This window comes from Saccostrea cucullata, unplaced genomic scaffold, assembly GCF_032062105.1.
Source record: "Saccostrea cucullata isolate Sc308-1 unplaced genomic scaffold, CSIRO_AGI_Scuc_v1 ctg511, whole genome shotgun sequence".
Classification (NCBI taxonomy): domain Eukaryota; kingdom Metazoa; phylum Mollusca; class Bivalvia; order Ostreida; family Ostreidae; genus Saccostrea; species Saccostrea cuccullata.
Window position 1 is genome coordinate 137,764 of NW_026920486.1, and position 22,308 is coordinate 160,071.

General features: G+C 33.8%; 1 protein-coding gene across 1 annotated transcript; it reads left to right on the forward strand.

Moving 5' to 3' along the window:
- Positions 1–1,031: 1,031 nt before the first annotated feature.
- Positions 1,032–3,897, forward strand: LOC134249602 (short-chain collagen C4-like). Its single transcript, XM_062731945.1, has 2 exons — positions 1,032–1,077; positions 3,383–3,897. The coding sequence occupies exons 1-2, from the start codon at positions 1,032–1,034 to the stop codon at positions 3,847–3,849; spliced, it is 513 nt and encodes a 170-aa protein (XP_062587929.1). The 3' UTR covers positions 3,850–3,897.
- Positions 3,898–22,308: the final 18,411 nt, after the last annotated feature.

Sequence of the window (22,308 nt, forward strand, 5' to 3'; positions counted from 1 at the left end):
TTTGCTTGATTCATGTAAACTGTATACAGGGTTATTTTCGCCCCGTGTTATTTTCGCCCTTTCACATTCGGAAACAAGTTTGCCCCATTTAAATTCGCTCAGAAAGATTTTTGCTTAAGATATTAAACTGTTTACTTTTAAATCGCCCCGTTTTAAATTCGCCCACTTCCAATGAGGGCGAAAGGGGCGAAAATAAAACGGGGGCGAAAATTTCCCTGTATACAGTATTGCGAGTGCTGAACTGTTTTTTGAATTTCCTCCAGACTAAATGACATAATTAACTTACAAGCAACTACTGTTTTATTTATGCATTTTTTAAGTGTTTAATTCATCAATAAAGATACAAGATGTATTTTTTCAGATAATGGGAAACCTAGGCTTTTCAAGACATCAGTAGTTTTGTACATTATGGTAACATGCCTTATTGCAAAAACAGTCTTATGGATAAAATTCCATTTCATTCCCCATATTACTAGAAGTTTACTAGTACTTTGTGAACCTTTGTTTAAGAATGAATGTCTCTGGGTCTTTTATTGCATTCTAAAAAGTTCAAAAATATAGTTTTTTTTCCATGTAGCTCTTTTACTTACTTGCTTATCCACTCCGTCAGAATTTGTCAACTTCATCGATCGATTTCACATACATGCAATGTTTTTAATTTGAAAAGAAAATTACAAGCAACGCTGTCCGATGTTAATAATGTTCACTCAATACAACCGGCTAACTTTCATAATTTTTTCTGAACCATGGAAAATTTGTGTCAGACTAAAATACGATATGCGTTAAACTTTGCATACCAGGGGTATTATTAAAAGTAAATCAATGACTGTTAATAAATAAATTACCTTATTAAACAGGATAATTATTAAGATTACTGAGTTATAGATTTGTCTTTTGTGACATCTCAAAAGCGTTTGATAGAGTATGGCATAAAGGTATCCTTTATAAACTAAAACATTATGGTATATTTGAACAAATTGTTAATTGGATTGAAAACTACTTGTCTGATAGAACTCAAAAAGTAGTTCTTGATGGCTCTTCAACTACTAGAGCTACCAATTCAGGTGTCCCTCAAGGGTCAGTCCTTGGTCCCTCTTTATTCTAATTGTATATTAATGACATATCTGAAAAAAGTATCAAGTCCTGTAAGGCTTTTTGCAGATGATATCTCTCTTTATGTCATAGTTGATGATGATATTCTTAATATAAATATATTCTAATATATGGGCAGTAGAATTCAATTCTTGTAAAACAGTCAACCTAGATTTTAGCAGGAAAAATATTTGCCATCCAAAAATTAAGTTTGGGGAAGATGGGCCCACTATCAAAAATGTTGAAACACATACTCATTTAGGAATAAAATTTCAACAGGATGGTAATTGGAGATCCCACATACTTGATATTCATGCTAAAGCCTGTAATCGTTTAAATATCGTAAGAATGTTAAAAGCACACACTTAAGAGGGATGCTTTGATAAAAATATATTTTGCTTTTATTCGTCCTGTTCTTGAATATTCAGATATAGTATGAGAAATATAAATTAACAGAAAATATTACAGTGTCAAAGCAGTGTATTCACAATTTTTGTTTTTATGACGTCACAAACTAGTCCGATTTTATATCCTTTATCAGAAAGAGGACAAAATGGACAAAATTTCAACAATTTTAGCTTTACAATTTATAGAGCGCAAGTTTGTTCAGGAACAATATTGACATATTTCATTGATACTATCATTCTACACATGATCTCAAAATATTGATCCTGAACACACATGCGCTCGGTGACTTTTACTCAAAATATCGACGAAAAATGTACATTTTTCTGTAAAATTCATACAAAACTGAAATTTACGTCATGTTTGTGACGTCATTACGTAAATATGGCGTCATTACTTATGAAAATATTCAGTGCTTTGAAGTCAGCATATACTCCCCTGTTTAAGAACTTAATTAAATATATCTCCATCAAAGTTTGATTTGGGGGGCAAATATTGGTTATTACCGAATAAAGTTCTTTATTATGCTATTATTTCTGAACCCTTGACCTTGACGATTTCTGAACCCTTGACCAAAATTTATTATGCTATTATTTCTGAACCCTTGACCTTGACGATTGACCTTATTTTAAAAAAATCACGTCAGCGATAATTTTTAAATGACATATGATAGGGCGTTCATATTTCACACAATATGTCATAAAAAATGACATCTCACCTACAAAGACACCGAAAGCGGGGGACCATAGTTTTTTTTAAATTTGCTTGTTTATTTTAGAACCAGGTATACGATTGACTTTTTAATCATCTTAATTGTATATCGTTCAATTTTCAAACTAATGGTTAAAAAGAGTATTATTTTAGCCCCCGCTCATATGAGGAGGTATACTGTTTAACCCTTGCGTGCCTGTCCGTCTCTCCGTCTGTCTAGCTGTGTGTCTGTCCGTAACAAATGTTTGGTCAACTACTGTCGCCCGCGTGGCGCAGTAGTTAGAGCGTCTGCTCTAGAGTCGCGAAGTAAGGAGTCAATCCTTACGTCGCGGGTTCGAATCCCACTGTGGGACGTGGAGACCGGTCCTTCGGATGAGACCGTATAAACCGAGGTCCCGTGTCGCAATAGGTGCTGGCACGAAAAAGATTCCTCCCTGCTCAATGGCCCTAAGTGTCGAGTATTGGACAAAATTTGCAACTCTCCATCGGCAAGTGGTGGCGTCTACATATGAGTGAACAATTCTCGAGAGGGACGTTAAACAATATACAATCAACCAATCAATCTTAGCAACTACTCATCGCGGATGCTTAAAATTTTAACCCAATCTTCCCTGAGACATGTTATATGATGTGATTCATTTTTGTTGAAATCCGATGTCAGCTTCCTGTTTGTCTGAGGGTCTGTCCGTTTCATACATGTTTCATATATAACAAATGTTCATCGCAGTTTTTTAAGCAACTACTCATCACAAATGCTTGAAATTATACCACAATCTCCTCTGAGGCATGCCATATGGTGGGATTCATTTTTGTTCAATCTTACGACAACTTCCTGTTTGTCCGTACGTCTGTCCGTTTCATACATAACAAATTTTCAGTTTTATCAGCAACTACTCATCGCGGATGCTAATTGAAACTTAAGTATATACTTTGTTGTGGTATGCAGTATAGTAGGAATTTTTTTTATATGAATCTGATGTCAACTTCCTATTTATCCGTGCATCAGTGGAACTAAACTTACGTTTATGAACATGATATGGTATCTACACATCAGAGCGGGGATATTACTAGTGAGCATTGGCTCACAGACTTCTTACTAATACTAGTAATATTTTCATTTAAAATTTTACATTAGAAAACAACACATATCACATTAACTTAATCATTCTTTTAGGATACGCAGCTGGTGGATGGTGGGATAACACAGGCGCTCCGTCAAACTACCTTTGCCTTCCAGAACATCCCGCCTCGAGTGGAAAAACATATTCCAGCTCTTATGTAAATTACATATATGGCGTGGAATACGAAACCGACTTTTGGAAAGTCCATTCACATGATGAAGATGCACCTTGCGCTGTATGTGCAAGTTTATCTGGATCAAAAATGATGATGATTCCGGGACGTAATAAGTGTTATTCAGGCTGGACAATGCAGTATCATGGATATCTCGGAGCATCACGTTATAATCATAAGCAAAACACGGAATATGTCTGCGTTGACCATGATCCCGATTTTTTAAATGGTGGTGAAAGGCAAACAGACGGTGCTCTGTTCTACCCTGTTCTTTTTCAGTGTGGTGCCTTACAGTGTCCACCATATGTCAACAATCAAGCTGTGGACTGCGTTGTCTGCACAAAATAATGATCATTTGATCATTTGAGAAAAATAAATTGATGTATGAAAAGTGAGGAAGGCTCGCTATAAAAGCTCTGGCCTTTTTAGCAAACTTAAAATTTATAAATACAATCATGTACTTTGCTATACATAAATGCATTTTTGGAAGTTGAAATCATTTGAAAAAGACGATAATATTTTATGTCCGATATTTACCCCAAAAGAAAAACTTTGAAGTAGAAATGATGTCTCAAATGGAAGCTCATGTAAAAGCTCTGTTTCAAAAATGCAAGTCAGATTCCAAACTCAAGGACGAGAGATAATAAAATAATCATACCCAAAGAAAGACCTTGTCACGTGGAAAACTCAGACTTTTTAAAAAGAAAGCCATAACACCAACTTTAACCATTTAAAACCTACGTCAAAAAGGTCAAAACTTTTGCGACCAAAAGGGATGGTCTTGTTACAGGCAACACCCATGAAATATGGAAGCCAAAGCACCAACAGTTACTGTCAGTTAGAAAGTGTGGCCAAGATTGAAGTTTTTCAAATGTATGTGAAACTTCAAATCGAATGTCTGAGAGTTAAAATTCTTGGTTTCCAATGGAAATTATTCTTACAAGGAATACACGTGTAAAAGAAATCATAGAAACATACATTTAAAAATTTGGCCAAATATTGGTTTTTGAACAGATCAAACTTCAAGTTCAACAGGATAAAAAAAAACTGTACTCAAAAGAACAAGATATGTTTGTGAAACACTGATGCCCCCGTATTGCAACATAGCGAAGGTTTAGCTTTCCAAAATGCAGATCAAGAATGTTGGAACCTAAAGTTAGGCCTTTTCACAAGAAATACAGATGTGAAATATAAAACCCTAGCACCACCTAGGCCTGTTCAAAGGTTATGACCAAGGTTAACGTTTTTAAAGGTAGGAGAAACCCCATGGTCAAGGTCAAAAGGTTCATGGTTTTTGGTTTCTAAAATACGGTCTTGTCTCAAATATTACATATGGGAAGTATGAAAGTGCTGACCAAGGTTAAAGTTTGTAAAAAGTAGGTCAAGGTCAAAGGGTCAAAGTTGTTTATATCCAATGAAAGGTCTTGTCACAAGGATTACATATGTAAGGTGTGAAAGCTCTAGCCCTTACTGTTCAAAAGCTATGGCCAAGATTAAAGTTTGTAAAAAGTAGGTCAAACTCCAAGGTCAAGGTCAAAGTTGTTGACATCAAATAAAAGTTCTTCTCACAAGGACTATATATGTGAAGTATGAAAGCCCTAGCCCTTACCGTTCAAAAGTTAAAGCCAAGGTTAATTTTTTTTTTCGTAAGTACGGAAATCTTTAAGGTCAAGTTCAAAGGTAAAATTGTTGGTTTCAAATGAAAAATCTTACCACAAAATTGATATTTGAAATTCATAGTTTCTACCGTTTTAAAAATAGGGCCAAAGTAAAAGTTTGTACTTTTTGTGTAAAAAAATGTGTCAAACTTCGAGGTCAAAGGGTCAAATCTCTTGGTATCCAATGAAGCGTCTTTTTACAAGAATTACGTATGTGAAGTATGAAAGCCCTAGTCCAAACCCTTCAAAAATATCATCAAGGTTGTATTTTAAAAGTAGGTCAAACTCCAAGGTCAAGGTCAAAGGGTAAAAATTCTTGGTATCCAATGAAGCGTCTTCTCAAAAGGATTACATATGTGAAATATGAAAGCCTTAGCCCTTACCATTCAAAAGGTTAAAGTTTTTTCATACGTATGGAAATCTCTAATGTCAAGGTCAAAATGTCAAAATTGTTGGTTCTCAATGAAAGGCCTTTCCACAAAGAATACATATATGAAGTATAACGTCCTGGTATTTACTGTTCAAAAGATATGGCCAAAGTAAAAGTTTGGAATTTTGTGTGTAAAATTGAGTAAAACTCCAAGGTCAAGGTCAAAAGGTCAAATTTGGTGGTACCCAAAGAAAGGTCTTGTCACAAGGAATACACATGTGAAATATGAAAGTCATAGCCCACTAAACCAAAGGTATGGGCAAGAATAAAGATTTTGCGGACAGACAGACAGAGAGTCAGACAGACGGACGGACGGACACGACAAAAATATATACCCCCGATATAAACTTCGTTTACGGGGGCATAAAAACATAGAAATATCTCTTTTCGAAATGTTAAATTATAAGCTGATTCAGATTTTAGATTTAATCCCTTTGACTTAAAATCGCTGTAATTTGCGTATATGTCAGGCTTGCATATAAACTACAGTAAAACTCAAGTAGTCTGGATTGGGTCTAAAAAAGGCAGCAATGATACGCTAAGTACAGATCATACATTAGAGTGGGGAAAAGTAACCTTTAAATTATTAGGCATTGACTTTGACACAGATCTAAAAAAGATATTTATGCTTAATTATGCATCAAAAATAAGTAATATAAAAAAATCAATACAACACTGGAACAAAAGAAATTTAACTCCTCTTGGTCGTCTAACGGTTCTAAAAACTCTTTTATTGCCAACATTAAATCATGTTTTTGCATCTCTCCCAAGTCCCTCTGAAACTCAAATGAAAGAATTAGAAAATCTATTTTATACATTTGTAATGGGAAGTAATTTTTTAAGACTAAAAAGAAAAATTTGTGTAATGAATTATAAAGAAGGGGGCTTTAAGATGACAAATTCCTTCCTACACAAAATTAATAAAACTGATAATAAAGCATGTACCTTCTGTAAAATAGAAACTGAAACAATAGAACATTTGTTGTGGGAATGTGAACATGTGCAATCTCTATTAGAGAATTTTGCAAACTACTGTTTCAATAAAATCAACACTACTATAACTTTTTCCTAAAAAGAATTTTTATTAGGCTCTGTGCAGAGAACTGATAAGCTTAAAAATATTATTGCCTTACAAATTAAACATTATATCTATCTATACAAATGTACAAACAGAAACATCTCCTTGGATGGGTTGATATCCTCTATTAAAACAATGTATGAATTACAAAAATATATATCTTATAAAAATAATGAAAAAGAATCTTTTGATGAAAGCTGGAGGCCATTGACTGATTTATTTTCTTAATCATCTCTCTCTCTCTTTCTCTGTCCCCTTCTCTCTCTCTCTCTCTGCAGTTCTCTCTCTCTCTCTGCAGTTCTCTCTCTCTCTCTTTCTCTCTCTGTCACTGTCTCTCTCTCTCAATGTTTTCCTTTTGTAAAAAAAAATTTTCAAAAAGCAATAAATTATATAAAAAAAAAATAAAATCGCTGTAATAAGAATATACTAGTTGAATTCGCGGGTTCCTGTTAAGAAATGCCCTTGGTATACTGTGAGACAGATTCAGATTGGGGAATTTTTTTCTTGCATCAAATCAGTTGTGTTATCTGGAAGAGCAAAAATTATTGAGGAAAGAGAAGTTACTCCCAGAACAAAGCAGCAGCTTGAATCTCATTATCGTCGATTGCAAATTAATGCTTTTTTTAAAAACGTAAGAGGGATGATCAGAAAGTTCGCAAACTTACTGAATCACTCATATTTAAAAGAAATAAAATTGCGTATAATCTTAATTATTTTTGACATCGTCCTGCCTATGCGCGAATCACATAATCCAGAATGTCGCGTGACATGCTCGGGATAGTGTTCACAACAGAAGTTGTGTCATGGTGCGGTACTTTTTATGCCCCGAGTTTCGAGGGTATATAGTTTTTGTCATGTCCGTCTGTTTGTCTGGCTATAGTTATAGCCAAGGTTAATATTTTTTCGTAAGTACGGAAAACTCCAAGGTCAAGGTCAAAGGTCAAAATTGTTTGTTTCAAATGAAAGGTCTTGCCACAAAAATGATATTTTAAATATGAAATTCATAGTATCTACCGTTCAAAAAATAGGGCCAAAGTTAAAGTTTGTGCTTTGTGTGTAAAAATGGGTCAAACTTCAAGGTTAAGGTCAAAGGGTCCAAATTCTTGGTATCCAATGAAGCGTCTTTTCACAAGGATTACGTTTGTTAAGTATGAAAGTCCTAGCCCTAACCGTTCAAAAGTCATGGCAAGGTAAATGTTTTTTCCCCAAGTATGGAAATCCCCAAGATCAAGGTCAAAAGATCAAAGTTGTAGACATTCAATTGAAGGTCTTTCTACAAAGAATACATATATGAAGTATTAAAGTACTGGTTTCTACTGTTCAAAAGATATGGTCAAAGTAAAAATTTGGAATATTTGTGTAAAAGTGGGTTAAACTCCAAGGTCAAGATCAAAAGGTCAATTATGGTGGTACCCAAAAAAGGTCTTTTCACAAGAAATACACATGTGAAATATGAAAGTCATAACTCCACTAAATCAAAGGTTATGGGCAAGGTTAAAGTTTTTGCGGACAAACATACAGACAGAGATAGAGACGGACAGACAAACAGACAGACAGACGGAAATGACAAAAAACTATATACCCTCGAAACTTCGTTTATGGGGGCATAAAAAGAACCGCACCATGACACAACTTCTTTTGTGAACACTATTCCAAGCATATCACGCGACATTCTGGATTATGTGATTCGCGCATAGGCAGGACGATGTCAAAAAATAATAAAGATTATACGTAATTTTATTTATTTTATATATGAGTGATTCAATAAGTTCGCGAACTTTATGATCATCCCTCTTACGTTTTTAAAAAACATTAATTTGCAATCTACGATAATGAGATTCATGCTGCTGCTGAAAAAAATTTCCCCAATCTGAATCTGTCTCACAGTATACCAAGGACATTTCTTAACAGGAACCCGCGAATTCAACTAGTATTTTCTTATTACAGCGATTTTAAGTCAAAGGGGATTAAATTTAAAATCTGAATCAACTTATAATTTAACATTTTGAAAAGAGATATTTCTATGTTTTTATGCCCCAGTAAAAGAAGTTTATATCGGGGGTATATATTTTTTGTCGTGTTCGTCCGTCTGTCTGTCTCTCTGTTTGTCTGTCCGCAAAATCTTTATTCTTGCCTATAACTTTTGATTTAGTGGAGCTATGACTTTCTTAGTTTACATGTGTATTCATTTTTTACAAGACCTTTCTTTGAGTATCACCAAATTTGATCTTTTTACCTTGACCTTGGAGTTTGACCCACAAAAATTCCAAACTTTTACTTTTGCCATATCTTTTCAACAGTAAATACCAGGACTTTTATAATTCATATATGCATTCCTTGTGGAAAGATCTTTCATTGAGTACCAATAACTTTGAACTTTTGACCTTGGAGATTTCCGTACTAATGAAAAAAACTTTAACCTTTTGAACGGTAAGGGCTAAGGCTTTCATACTTCACAAATGTAATCCTTGTGAGAAGACGCTTCATTGGATACCAAGAATTTTTACCCTTTGACCTTGATCTCGGAGTTTGACCTACTTTTAAAATACAACCTTGATAATAATTTTTGAAGGGTTAGGACTGGGGCTTTCGTACTTTACATATTCAATCCTTGTGACAAGACCTGTCATTTGATATCAAGAATTGTTGCCCTAATTTTTAAAAGGTAGGTACTAGGAATTTCATATTTCAAATATCAATTTCGTGTGGTAAGACCTTTCATTTGAAACTAACAGTTTTAACCTTTTGACCTTAACCTTGGAGATTTCCGTACTTACGAAAACGACTTTAACCTTGGCATAATTTTTAAATGGAAAGAGCTAGCCTAGGGCTTTCATACTTCACATATGTAATTCTTGTGACAAGACCTTTCCTTGGATATCAACTTTGACCCTTTGACCTTGGAGTTTGGCCTACCTTTAAAAACGTTTACCTTGATCATAACCTTTGAACAGGTGGTGGTAGAGTTTTATATTTCACATTTGTATTTCTTGTGAAAAGGCCGTACTTCAGTTACCAACATATTGATCTTCATTTGAGAAAGCTGTCCTTGGCCATGTTGCCATACGGGGGCATCAGTGTTACACAAACACATCTTGTTTTTTCTGTACCTTGTTTTCAACTTTTAATGGGATATAGCCCAGATTCCTAATTTATATTCTATAAGCAATGCCCAATAATTTCGAAGGAGTCAAAAAATTGTCAGTTTTTTTTATGTCTATCGTGTAGAGTGTGACCCATTGATTCCCTATCAGCAATCATTTTTCAAATCGGGTAAAAATTGAGCTTTTTATGAATGTTTAAAAAATGCAGAATTCTTACAGAGTTATCCATCGTTCCGAAGAGTTTGATTAGAAAGTGAACATCGGCAAATAAAAAGCAGATAATACAGGAATGCTAGATTAAAATAATTTTAGAATATAACCTAGGTACCAGTTAGTTAATTTTATCTGAAATTTTATACTATTCTCGCACCACTCTTGAGACACAGAAGAATATATGACACGAATTGTAACATGCAAGAGTTGTCTTCCTTTGTTTTCCTTATGTATACAGAGTAGCTTATATGTCATTATGCGTATGCTGTTTTGTCATTTAAAGTAATAAACTTATCAATAAAAGTCAAAGTATGTTTATAAATGATGTTTTTATTTGACTTTCACTGTTTTCTTCAATCTTGAAATTTATTCTTGTTCACTTTGAGATGAACCCTATTTTCGTTTTCGCACAGGAAATTGCCTTTGAACGAAACTTAACAAATAAATTGCTTCAGATGTTTCATGACATAGTTCAAAAACAAGAATATAAAATTGTATCACCTTGTCATTGAAGTAAACAGACCGTCAGACGTTCAATTCACATTGTTTACATTTTTTTTCTACATACGTGTTGGCTGCCATATTGGATATAAACGAGCCGAATTTGCTTCAGTAGGCCTTGGAAAATTCGTGTGGCGAACAAGAACGGTTGAATACTTGCCTGCATTTGATATGCATTTGTAGTGGTATAACAGAGGAAGATACTAATGCAAGTTTTGACACATTACTCGTCCGTATATGAAAATTAGAGATTTTTTAATTTTTCAATCTATTTTTAAAACAACTAATCGCGCCATACTTCAAATAATATACTAGGGGGCATCTCAAACTTCATAGATTGATTGATTGTATACTGTTTAACGTCCCTCTCCAGAATATTTCACTGATATAGGAGACGTCACCATTGCCGGTGAAGGGCTGCAAATTTAGGCCTATGCTCAGCACTCAAGGCCATTGAGCAGGGAGGGATCTTTATCGTGCCACACCTGCTGTGATACGGGGCCTAGGTTTATACGGTCTCATCCGAAGGACCGTCCCATTTAGTCGCCTCTTACGACAAGCAAGGGAGTACTGAGGACCTATTCTAACTCGGATCCCCACGGGAACAAACTTCATAGAAAGGTCATCAAAACGTTTGAAAACACGAGGGAAAGTAGTTTAATAAGCTTTTCTGATACGGAATCAAATCGAGGCTGAGGAAATCTGGAAAGTTATCTCCCCCTTGCCTGGGCATTGCTAATTCTATGTTATTTTTCGTGCATTCAAAGGTTCTACAGTCTGTCATGTCGTAGCATTGATGAGCCAGGAAACCAAAATAAAATTTGAAGAGCACACAACTGGAATCAAATTATACGTCAAACTTGGATAATCTCTTTTTATAGAAGTGTAAGTGTATAGGAAATACTTTTTATAACATAAATAAATTAATTGATAAGCGACTTTTGAATTTTCTGGAGAACCATATACATGTCATGGATTCTGTTGGTTTTCTATGACATTTCATTCTTGGAGCTTCGATATTTCTACATCTGTCAATTGCGTTCTATATACAGAGGCACGCTACTTATTTCAAGGTCAGTATGACAAGTCATAAACATGCAATCTCAAATGAGAGAGAAAAATAAATATATTAAATACTTTTTATACAAGTATTCATGCATGCTATCTTTCAAAAATATAAATTTGCAGCAAGATATTTGTTGTCTTAACATTTAAGGTGTTTCCACCCTCACACTTTCATAGGTTCAAAGTACAAAAACTGCATTTATTTTCATTTATTATACTTTAAATTTTCCAATTATTGCAAAAAATGTATAGAACACCATATTATTCAATATGCGAAACATGAATAAACAGAAGTGTATGTCAACATAAAAAAATCACATTTTTTTAAACAGTATTATAATGCATAATTCTGATGCTGAATGTTCCTACATACTTCCTACTTAAAAAATACTTTTGAATTGTGAATATCAGGGAGACTATTTTACAATAAAGCAAATGCCTGAATGAAGAGACGTTAGAAGGAGTTATTGCCCTTGTCAACATTTTTTAAAGATTGAATAATTGATTAAATATAGAAAATATGCATTTTTAGAATTCTTTAACTTAACAATATTTATCATTACACCTATTGTAAAGCATTCTTCTAAGAGATACTGTTCTATTAGGTATGAATTTAAACTAATTACAGTTTTTGCAAAAATGTATTACATCATAGAAGGGTGGAATTACCTTAATCGCCCCTTGGTCAATGTTTTTTGTTAAATACATGTACACGGAAAAATGTTGTGAATGACACTTGAGAAAATTTGAAACAAAGATGGGATTTATCCTTCTCTCCAAAACAAAACTATTTTAGCTTATTCTTTTGCAATGAATATATGATTAATTTTTAGTGCAAGACACAACCTCATTATATATACATGTATATATGTACTTATATGTACTTAAGACAACCTTGAAAACACCCATATTGTACTTGCAAAGAAAAATAAATACTGACATCAGAAAGTAAATACCCCTTTGCGATTTGAAAATTCCAAGCGTGACTTTATGTTTTAATGAAGGAAATAGTGCAGAATTGGTGTTTTCATCATTTTTATGCCCCCGTAAACGAAGTTTCGGGGGTATATAGTTTTTGTCGTGTCCGTCCGTCTGTCTCTTCTCTGTGTCTGTCTGTTTGTACGTAAAAAACTTTAACCTTGCCCATAACTTTTAATTAAGTGGAGCTATGGCATTCATAATTCACATGTGTATTCCTTGTGACAAGACCTTTCTTTAAGTACCACCAAATTTGACCTTTTGACCTTGACCTTGGAGTTTTACCCACTTTTACACAAATATTTTGAACTTTTACTTTGGCCATATCTATTGAACAGTAGATAACAAGACATTTAAATTTGACATATATAATTTTATTCTTTGTATAAAGACATTTCATTGCATACCAAACAACTTTGACCTTTTGACCTTGACTTTGGACATTTCTGTACTTATTAAAAAAAAAATTTAATCTTGGCTATAAATTTTGAACGGTAAGTGCTAGGGCTTTCATACTTCACAGATGTAATCCCTGTGAAAAGACGCTTTATTGGATACCAAGAACCTTGACCCTTTGACCTTGACCTTGGAGTTTGACCTACTTTGAAATACAACCCTGAACATAATTTTTAAAAGGTTAGAACTAGGGCTTTCATACTTCACATATGTAATCCTTTGACAAAACCTTTCACTTGATATCAAGAACCTTGACCCTTTGACCTTGGAGTTTGACCCATTCTTACACAAAAATTCCAAACTTTTCTTATTTTTAAACAGTAGATGCTAGGAATTTCATATTTCAAATATCAATTTTTTTTGGCAAGACCTTTCATTTGAAACCAACAATTTTGACCTTTTGACCTTGGAGAATTCCGTACTTACGAAAAAACTTTAACCTTGGCCATAACTTTCGAACGGTGAGGGCTAGGGCTTTCATACTTTAAATATGTAATCCTTGTGAGAAGACCTTGCATTGGATATCAACAATTTTTACTCTTTGACCTTGACCTTGGAGTTTAACCTACTTTTGAACAGTAGGGGCTAGAGCTTTCATGTTTCACATATGTAATCCTTGTGACAAGACCTTTCCTTGGATATCAAGAACCTTGGCCCTTTGACCTTGGAGTTTGACCTACATTTTACAAACTTTAACACTGGCCTTAACTTTTGAACGGTAAGGGCCAGCGCTTTCATACTTTCCATATGTAATTTTTGAGATAAGGCCTTTCTTTAGAAACCAGCAACCTCGACCCTTTGACCTTGACCCCGGAGTTTGTCCTACGTTTTAAAATGTTAACCTTGGTCATAACCCTTCAATAGGAGGTGCTAGGGTTTTATATTTAACATATACATTTAACACATACAAACTCAGTTCTTCCGTCGATTAGGAGGTGCACGAGGGTGTTGATTTTACAAAGTACATATAATTTACCATTTCATAAGGAGTTATGTTAGCCCTTAAATTTGAAAAAGGCAATTTTTGCATCAGTCTGAACTACATTATACAGGAAAAGGCCCATGGAAAGCAATTTCAGTTTGAGGGAGGGTGGGGGGCACAGCCATACACTTTCAGTTGGAGAGGTACTATCAACTATCAAAGTTTCTTTGATAAGAAAATATTAAATAGTAGCCATAGTTTCTACAGTATTTTATATACAGGCAAAATATTAGGGGTCAGGCATTTTACTGAAGGGGGGGGGGAGGGTTACCCCCGGCTCTTACTGCCATGGGAAAACAGTTTCCTGAGTCTTTTTACCTCACAAAATTCTACCTACATGTACATGTATATAACAATCCCGGAGGCGTCAAGAAAAAATAAACAAGCTTGTAACAGTTCAATATAAGAATATTATTTATCCTTCCCCTGGAAACTATACTCTAGAAAAGGAATCCAACTCAAGAGAAAATTTTTAAAAAGAGCCAATTTTCCCTTCTTGTTTCTCAGAATGGGATGTGAAGTAATACGTGTAATATGAGAAACCTTCATGTTTTGATTTGATTTGATTATTATCTATAAAACACGTTAATAAGATACATGAAATGGGGATAATTTGTTTCAACAAAGAGTGTTGATTAAGGACAGTGATCTGAGACCTTTCTTAAAAATCTCAGTGTAGTTTGGGACTATGAGCTCAATGAAAATACGTCACTCACTTTTTGAAAAAGAGGTTGCTTCCTTAAGAATCTATGAATAAAAATGGAGTCGGTCATGTTTTCTGATCGGGATTTTTCGATTTTTGTGCTATCTATATCCATAAGCCATTAGATAAAACATAAAAATACGAAAAGATGGATAATAATTTTATCCAATCACAACATGAAGATTCTTTTTATTACAAGCTTTACTTAGTGCTTTTTCTCCAAATTCGATTTTCCATCTGCTCTTTTACATCGGATAACAACCTCTGTACTATATAACGTTAACGCTGCTAAATTAGAGCGGATAATGGAACAAGAGGTCCATGGGCCACATCGCTTTTCTGAGCATTTTGGCTTGAAACAAAAAAACAGAAATTAGGATGCTTTAGTATTTCTAAGACTTGAAATGATTTCATTTTTTTTAAAGGCAATATTCCTTTTAGTTTTATCATATATACCCCCTACTCCTCCCAATTGAAGTTGTTTGAATTGAACACTATACAATTATGGACTTCAGTGTAGGTCGATATGTGGTTATAAGGACTCATGGCAATTGATATTGACCAAAGACACAGAAAGTGATAGCGACCGAGCCTGCGTCCGTCAGTCCTATTTTTTGTCAGCGCAACTCCTCATAAACCGCTGTACTGAGAACAAGATTCACTTTTGCCTTTCTTGGCCCTGTGAATTTCTGAAGAACTGAAACTGCTTATTTTTAGTTAACAATGCATTGAATAATACTTAGATCTTTGGTGATTGCGTATCTATATAAAATGACGTATTTTTCTGGCTAGTCAATGCGTTAATTGTGACGTCACGAAATGCGTCAATTTCCTCATATTCTGAAAAAGTCTACAAAAACAGACAATTTTTAAAGCTATTTTTCCATATTTAATATAGAGCGCAACCTCTGATCTAAAATATGCAACTAGTAAATGATAGAACAGTACTGCTTCTGAGGATTAAAAGACGTGTTTTATTAGTTAGATCAGAGAGTGCGCTCATATTATTTTTCTTCATCGAAAGTACTCAACTTTTACCTGTTTAATTTAAAATTCAAGAACACTGCAATTATCCAAGACCTGGAAGTTTAGGGGAAATTTTTTTTATAGGAAATGAAAGCACCAAGTCTTTTTTTTATTTTAATGCTTCAAATGGAACATCAAGTGTTAATCAGTCAATTGCTATATCTACAGAGCCATTTTATGCATAAAGTGAACCGAGCTCTTTCATAGGTATACCTTTGTAAAACTTCAATCGTCATTGCAGCCCCGTCCTACCCCCTGTGTGATGATTTAAACATATTTAGGCCTAAATCTATCGGCCACATGATATCTGCGGATGCTTGGAACATATAATTAAATATGACCAATCATGACTTTGCTGTTCTTGAGAAAACGATTTGTAAAGATATCCTATATTATAGGGTTATTGAACTTATATTGGTGAATATTGGCACGCGTTGGCCAATATGTGTATAAATCGATGGGAGTTGGCTGCACAAATGCATGAGCTTGCGAGTGTACAGCCAACGATCGAGTGCCAATATGCACCAACATAAGTTCAATAAATCCTTTATTATATAGCTAAAACATCTCCCATCGATTTATATACATAATTTAAACTAAATAACTCAAATTAATAAGAATTTTCTGAATCGGTATTTAAATTAACGTCTGTCCTGCAAGTGTTAAATATCGCATCATTTCAATGACCTTACCAGCGTTAAGATTTGCTTATTTGGGGATTATTGAGGCTAATTATGAATTAATAATTTTAATTTTGCGAGAAAAAAATAAACACTTTTTACCTAGAAGCCACTATCTATCTTAAATCTGCCTCCGAGATGTTGATCAGACGACATTTATTGTTTACAACGGGGCATTCGATATTGAACGCTCGTATTCGGAATGTTTCGGGCGTACTCATATTAAGTAATACAAAGTTAGCGTTCAATAAAACGTCAAGATAATGAACGCTAAAATTCACTAGATTTTTGGTAGTATTTTATTAGAAACTATTTATTAGCTATATAATAAATTCCTTTATGTAACTTGGTTAACCCTTACTCCAAGGGTAATGGTATGAACAAATGAATCTTCGCTACCTGAGGATGCTCCATATAAATATAACGAATCATGAATATGTTGTTCTTAAAGCAATATGAGCTGCAACTTTGATGTCGGAATTTTTTGTTGCAAAATTGTAAAAAACTATTTAAATGACAGAAAAAAAGAATCTTTATAAGCTTCTGTTGTTCATATTTGCGATGTAAGAACTATTAATAAGCTCTGATTGAATCAAAATTACATTGTTGTCGTCCTGTACAATAATTATTTCTTATATAATACTGTATATTGGATTGTATAGAAGTCTTTCTCCTGAAACAATTTAATGCTTTATTTAAGTCTTATGATCAAAAAGGTTTAAATTACATACAAAATAATCATAATGACACATTTACACATCAAAATAAAATTTTTCAAAAATGCAGCTCACATCTTTAAAAAGATGATTTATAAAGATTTTTCAAATGTCTACAAAGAGGTACTACCGGGGTATTTATAAAAGTTTGATTGCCCAATGCATCCCCGCCCTACCCCTCGAAGGTCATAATTTGAAAGTATTCCTTTGTTAAACTTTCTTTGATAACCCATTGCATCTCTGACATATATACCCCTGGAATTTATCATTGGAATAAATTTAAGGATACTTTCACATAAATAACTTCGCATATTTCATTGATTACTTAACGTCAAATGTTTACTGATGTTTTAATCTTGAGGTCCATGAACAGTATATAGTGACACCTGTCTAATCTAACATGAAAGCGGGAGACAACACGTTTGCATCGGAAAAGAGTGTATCGGATAAAACAGTGTAAAGAACACTGGAAATTTAAACATGGGTCGGAAAATGAAAGTGAACAATGAAACATTACCCGGGAATTAGACAGTTTCAGTGTATAATTATTTTTTAAAAATCGATTCCGACACAACACGGTTAATTTAGATGAAGTGATCTCTTATATGCCTGCAATACTAGAGGAAGACGGGAGGTCTTCAGTAAAAGAAAGGTGACTAAAATGAGAACCGTTACGTTTCCAGAGAGAAGTCTACTCTTTATTTAATATTTTGTAGTAATTTTTTCTCACAATATTGTAAGAAATTTCAAGAGTATTCTATTTATGTAGATAACTTGAATTTTTTATATTTATTTTACATTTTTTTGGCTTCGTTCATCACATTAATGTGATCAAAATGTACTTCGGGGGAAAGATAGCAATAAAAGAAGTTTCTAGAGGTATAATGATAGTCGTGCAATATCATATTCAGCTCTAGTCATATATATATATTATTATTGACATTAGATGGATAAAAGAGTCTCAAAAGAATACAATATGAATTTACAAAAGAAATGTATTATCTTTTAACTGATAAGATTCAATTACAGCTAATGGTTTACCAGGGTTTCCTTTTACAAACGTTTTAATAATATGTCTGTTTGTTTCTACACCAAAAATTATCTGGTAAGTAGTTGATGCTTATAGAATTCCAAGAAATACTAATAATAAAAATATTTATTGAGCAAAATAAACTGTAATGTTATAAAAACTTAATTTAAGTAAGACCCTTTGACTGGAAAATGATTTTAAACAAGGGCATCGCAAACTGGACATCCCCTTGCAAAAACCATATCTACAAATCTAAAAAGCACTGGACATCGATTCCGATTTAAATTACGTCACTTTAGTTTCACAAAAAGGACAGACTAACCTACTCACAGTTACACAAGCCCGTTATACGTTACTTTATCACATCTTAGGGGATAAGAATAAAGAACACTGTCATAGGAAATACCGTCTTAGATGGAAAATATATATTTAGTACGTAATGTTACATGAAATATTTATAAGAATCTGTCTAATATTTTATGCCATATAGGGGAAAAGTTTTTATATCATTTTAATAAAATAAATATATTTTATTGAAAATTCGCGTTCAACGTATACCAGGTAGAAATGGAAATATGAAATTTGTATTCACAAAGGAATGTACTAGTATGTCATTATCTTAAACACATAGCTTCAGTCTATGAATTTCTAAAAAGACATCATGCAGTCGAGACCGTTTTATGACATGTAAGTTGAATTTATAATGATTAATCCATTTGATTGATGGTTGATGATGTCTTGTTATATGGTTTTATGCCTTTTTGATTATCTTATTCGAGATATTTTTTCTCAATAAATGCCGAAAAATGCCAAAAAAAATCAATCGCATTTCCGGATTGGTCTTATGAAAGGCGATGCAGTGTTGTAAAAATCCCTCTAGTCCTGATATTCCTCTGTAAATGTGACTCAAACACAGGAACATAGATTCAAGTCAATCCTTATCTCTATAAAGAACAAGCTTAATTAGGATAGAAACCCGCTGTGCAACCTTTTGGATTCATTTTTATTGGATATCCAAATGTTTGGTCGATGGAAAATAGATCTAAAACCAAAATCTATTTTCTGAGAGCATATTTCATTCGCATGTGATAGGACGAATATTTAGATTTTGCATTCATTAACTTATTCCGAAAGTCTTGGCTTTATTATGCAAATAAAATGTCTATTTTTGCTGCAAAAAGTCCTATGTCAGATGACAAAAAGCTGGCTAGCTTTGTGCCGGAAATAGTGTTCATGAATGTCTTCAATATATATTTACCACCTTTCCTTATTATCATTACATCATTTTACGCAATAATTTTTATGTATCACTTAAATTTTAGTGAGCGTTTCTTTCTTCTTTTTTTATGCCCCCGGATTGATAGATCTGGGGCGTACATATTGTTTTTGTCCTGTCTGTCTGTTTGTTTGTTTGTCTGCAAACTTTAACCTTCCCTGTAACTTTCGAAACATGAAAGACAGAGACTTCTTATTTGGTATGCATACTCCACCAATTAAGCTCTTTCAAATGACACCAAGGTCAATGGCCTTGTGACCTTGACTGTGACCTATATGCTTAAATAGCTTTTAATCTGCAAACTTTAACCTTCAATGCCATAACTTTTGAACCATGAAAGATAGCGACTTTATATTTGGTATGAATACTTCACAAATTAAGCTCTTTCAAACGACACCAAGTTCAATGGCCTTGTCACCTTGAATGTGACCTATATGCTAAAAATAGCTCTTTATCTGAAAACTTTAACCTTCGCCATAACTTTTGAACCATATAAGATAGAGACTGCATATTTGGTATGCATACTTCACTAATTAAGCCCTTTCAATTGACACCAAAGTCGTGACCTTGACTGTGACCTGTATGCTAAAAATAATTTTTCGTACCTTTGCCATAACGTTCGAACCATATAAGATAGAGAACGCATATTTAGTATGCATACTGCACTAATAAATCTCTTTCAAATGACATCAAGGTCAATGACCTTGTGACCTTGACCTTTATGCTAAAAATAGTTTTTTCGTACCTTTGCCATAACTTTTGCACCACAAGAGATAGAGACTTCATATTTGGTATCCATACTTTACTCATCAATTTCTTTCGAATGACACCAAGGTCAATGACCTTGACTGTGACATATATGCTAAAAATAGCCTTTTAGAATTTTGTTGCCGCCGGGCGCTTGGTGTTTCACAAACACATCTTGTTTTTTTTTAAGACTATATAAAATTTCAGTATTGCAATCACTACGACGATTCATTCAAAGGATAAATGATGTAAAGATATAACTGATCAACTTTTGAAGCACAAATTAGACCGCATGTGTCATAAATTCTTAACGATAGTGTGATATGAACTGCTACTAAGATCAGTAGAAACAGGACTTTTTTTAATAGTCATACAATGTATTACAAAACTAAATAATGCAATACATTTCTTTGTTTTTAATGCTGAGGTCAAGTCGATCACTCAATATCCTTTGACTGAGTTATGATCGACGGATTATATATCTACTTTATTGTTTCAACCGATTAATTTAGAATCAATAAGAATCGCAAGATCCATGCCTCTTGAGCAAAACTGTCACCCTTTTGGCAGATTAATTTGTCATGAGGTGTTTGTAAACTTTCGTGTGGTTGTCACATTTACAATAATAACACCCACACAGTTGTAATAAGCGCGAGTGTGCTACTTTTTAAGAACTTATTCAACTTTTGAAAAAAAGGAATGCAATCAAGTTGTTACCTTTAAGTCATGTGGACTCTGAGTATTTAGAACAGTGAATTTGTTGAATCCAAAATTCCAAGCCGAAAAACTATAACAAGCAAATTCAAAGAATTGTGGTCTCCCGCTTTCGGTGTCTTTGTGGGTGAGAAATCATTTTTCATGACATATTGTGTCAAATACGAACGCCCTATCAAGATGTGTTTGTGAAACCTTAAACCGTATGGCAACGTAGCGAAGATAATCGGAAGATAAGACTTAAATGCAAATTAAATATATTGATACCTAAAGTACGATCTTCTCACAAGAAATACGATTGTGAAATAAGAAAGCCTCAGCACCACCTGTTCAAAAGTTATGGCCAAGGATAAGTTTTTGAAAGGTAGGTCAAACTCAAATGTCAAAGGGTCAAAGTTGTTGGTTTTTTAAGAAAGGTCTTGTCACTAGTATTACATGTGTAAAGTATGAAAGCCGTAGCTCTAACCGTTCAAAAATTAATTATGGACAAGATTAAAGTTTTAAATAGTAAGTCAAACGTCAAGGTCAAAGGTTAAGTTCTTGGTATTTAATGACAGTTCTTACAAGAATTACATATGTGAAGAATGAAAGTCCTAGCCCATACCGTTAAAAAGTTATGACCACGGTTAAAGTTTTTTTCATAAGTAGGGAAATCCAAGGTCAAAGTATTAGGTATCCAATAGAAGTACTTCACACAAAAATTATACTAGTATATGTATGTAAAATATAAAAGCTCTAGCCCTTGGCGTTCAAAAGTTATGGTTAAGTTCAAAGTTTTTTTTCATTAGTAGGTCAAACTGCAAGGTGAAAGTCAAATGGTCAAAGTTGTTGGTATCCAATAAAAGGTCTTGCCACAAAAATACAGATATCAAATATGAAATTCCTATTATCTACTGTTAATGTTATGGCCAAAGCAAAAGTTTGGAATTTTTGTGTAAAAGCGGGTCAAACTCCAAGTTCAAAAGGTCAACTTTGGTGATACCCAAAGAAAGGTCTTGTCACAAAGAATACACATGTGAAATATGAAAGTCATAGCCCCCCTAAAGGAAAAGTTATGGGCAAGGTAAATGTTTTTGTGACGAACAGACGAATGAGATCTAATAAATGAAAGTGAAGTTGAAAGGTGAAATAAGCAAATTAGATGACATAACCATAATACATGATGGGTGGACAAGAATCAATACTGAGAGTTTTTGCACTGTCACTAGCCATTATATAAATGAGGAGTGGGATATGCGTAGTGTTGTATAAGAAACCCCCCCAAAAATATAAATAAATAACGGGGAGTCACACTGTAGAAAATATAGAGCTTCGCTTCTTGAAACAAAAAATACTTTAAAATTGCCAGTGCCTATTGCTGTGACTGATAAAGCTGCAAACGAAAGGAAAGCTTTTGAGCTTCTTGAATGGCCAAGACTCGGTTGTTCTGGCCATTGAATTAACCTAATTG

Coding starts and splice junctions, on each gene's coding strand:
- LOC134249602 (XM_062731945.1), top strand. CDS start 1,032: ATGGCTCTTCAACTACTAGAGCTACCAATTCAGGTGTCCCTCAAGG. Junction 1,078..3,382: donor AATTCAGGTGTCCCTCAAGG/GTCAGTCCTTGG, acceptor TCATTCTTTTAG/GATACGCAGCTGGTGGATGG.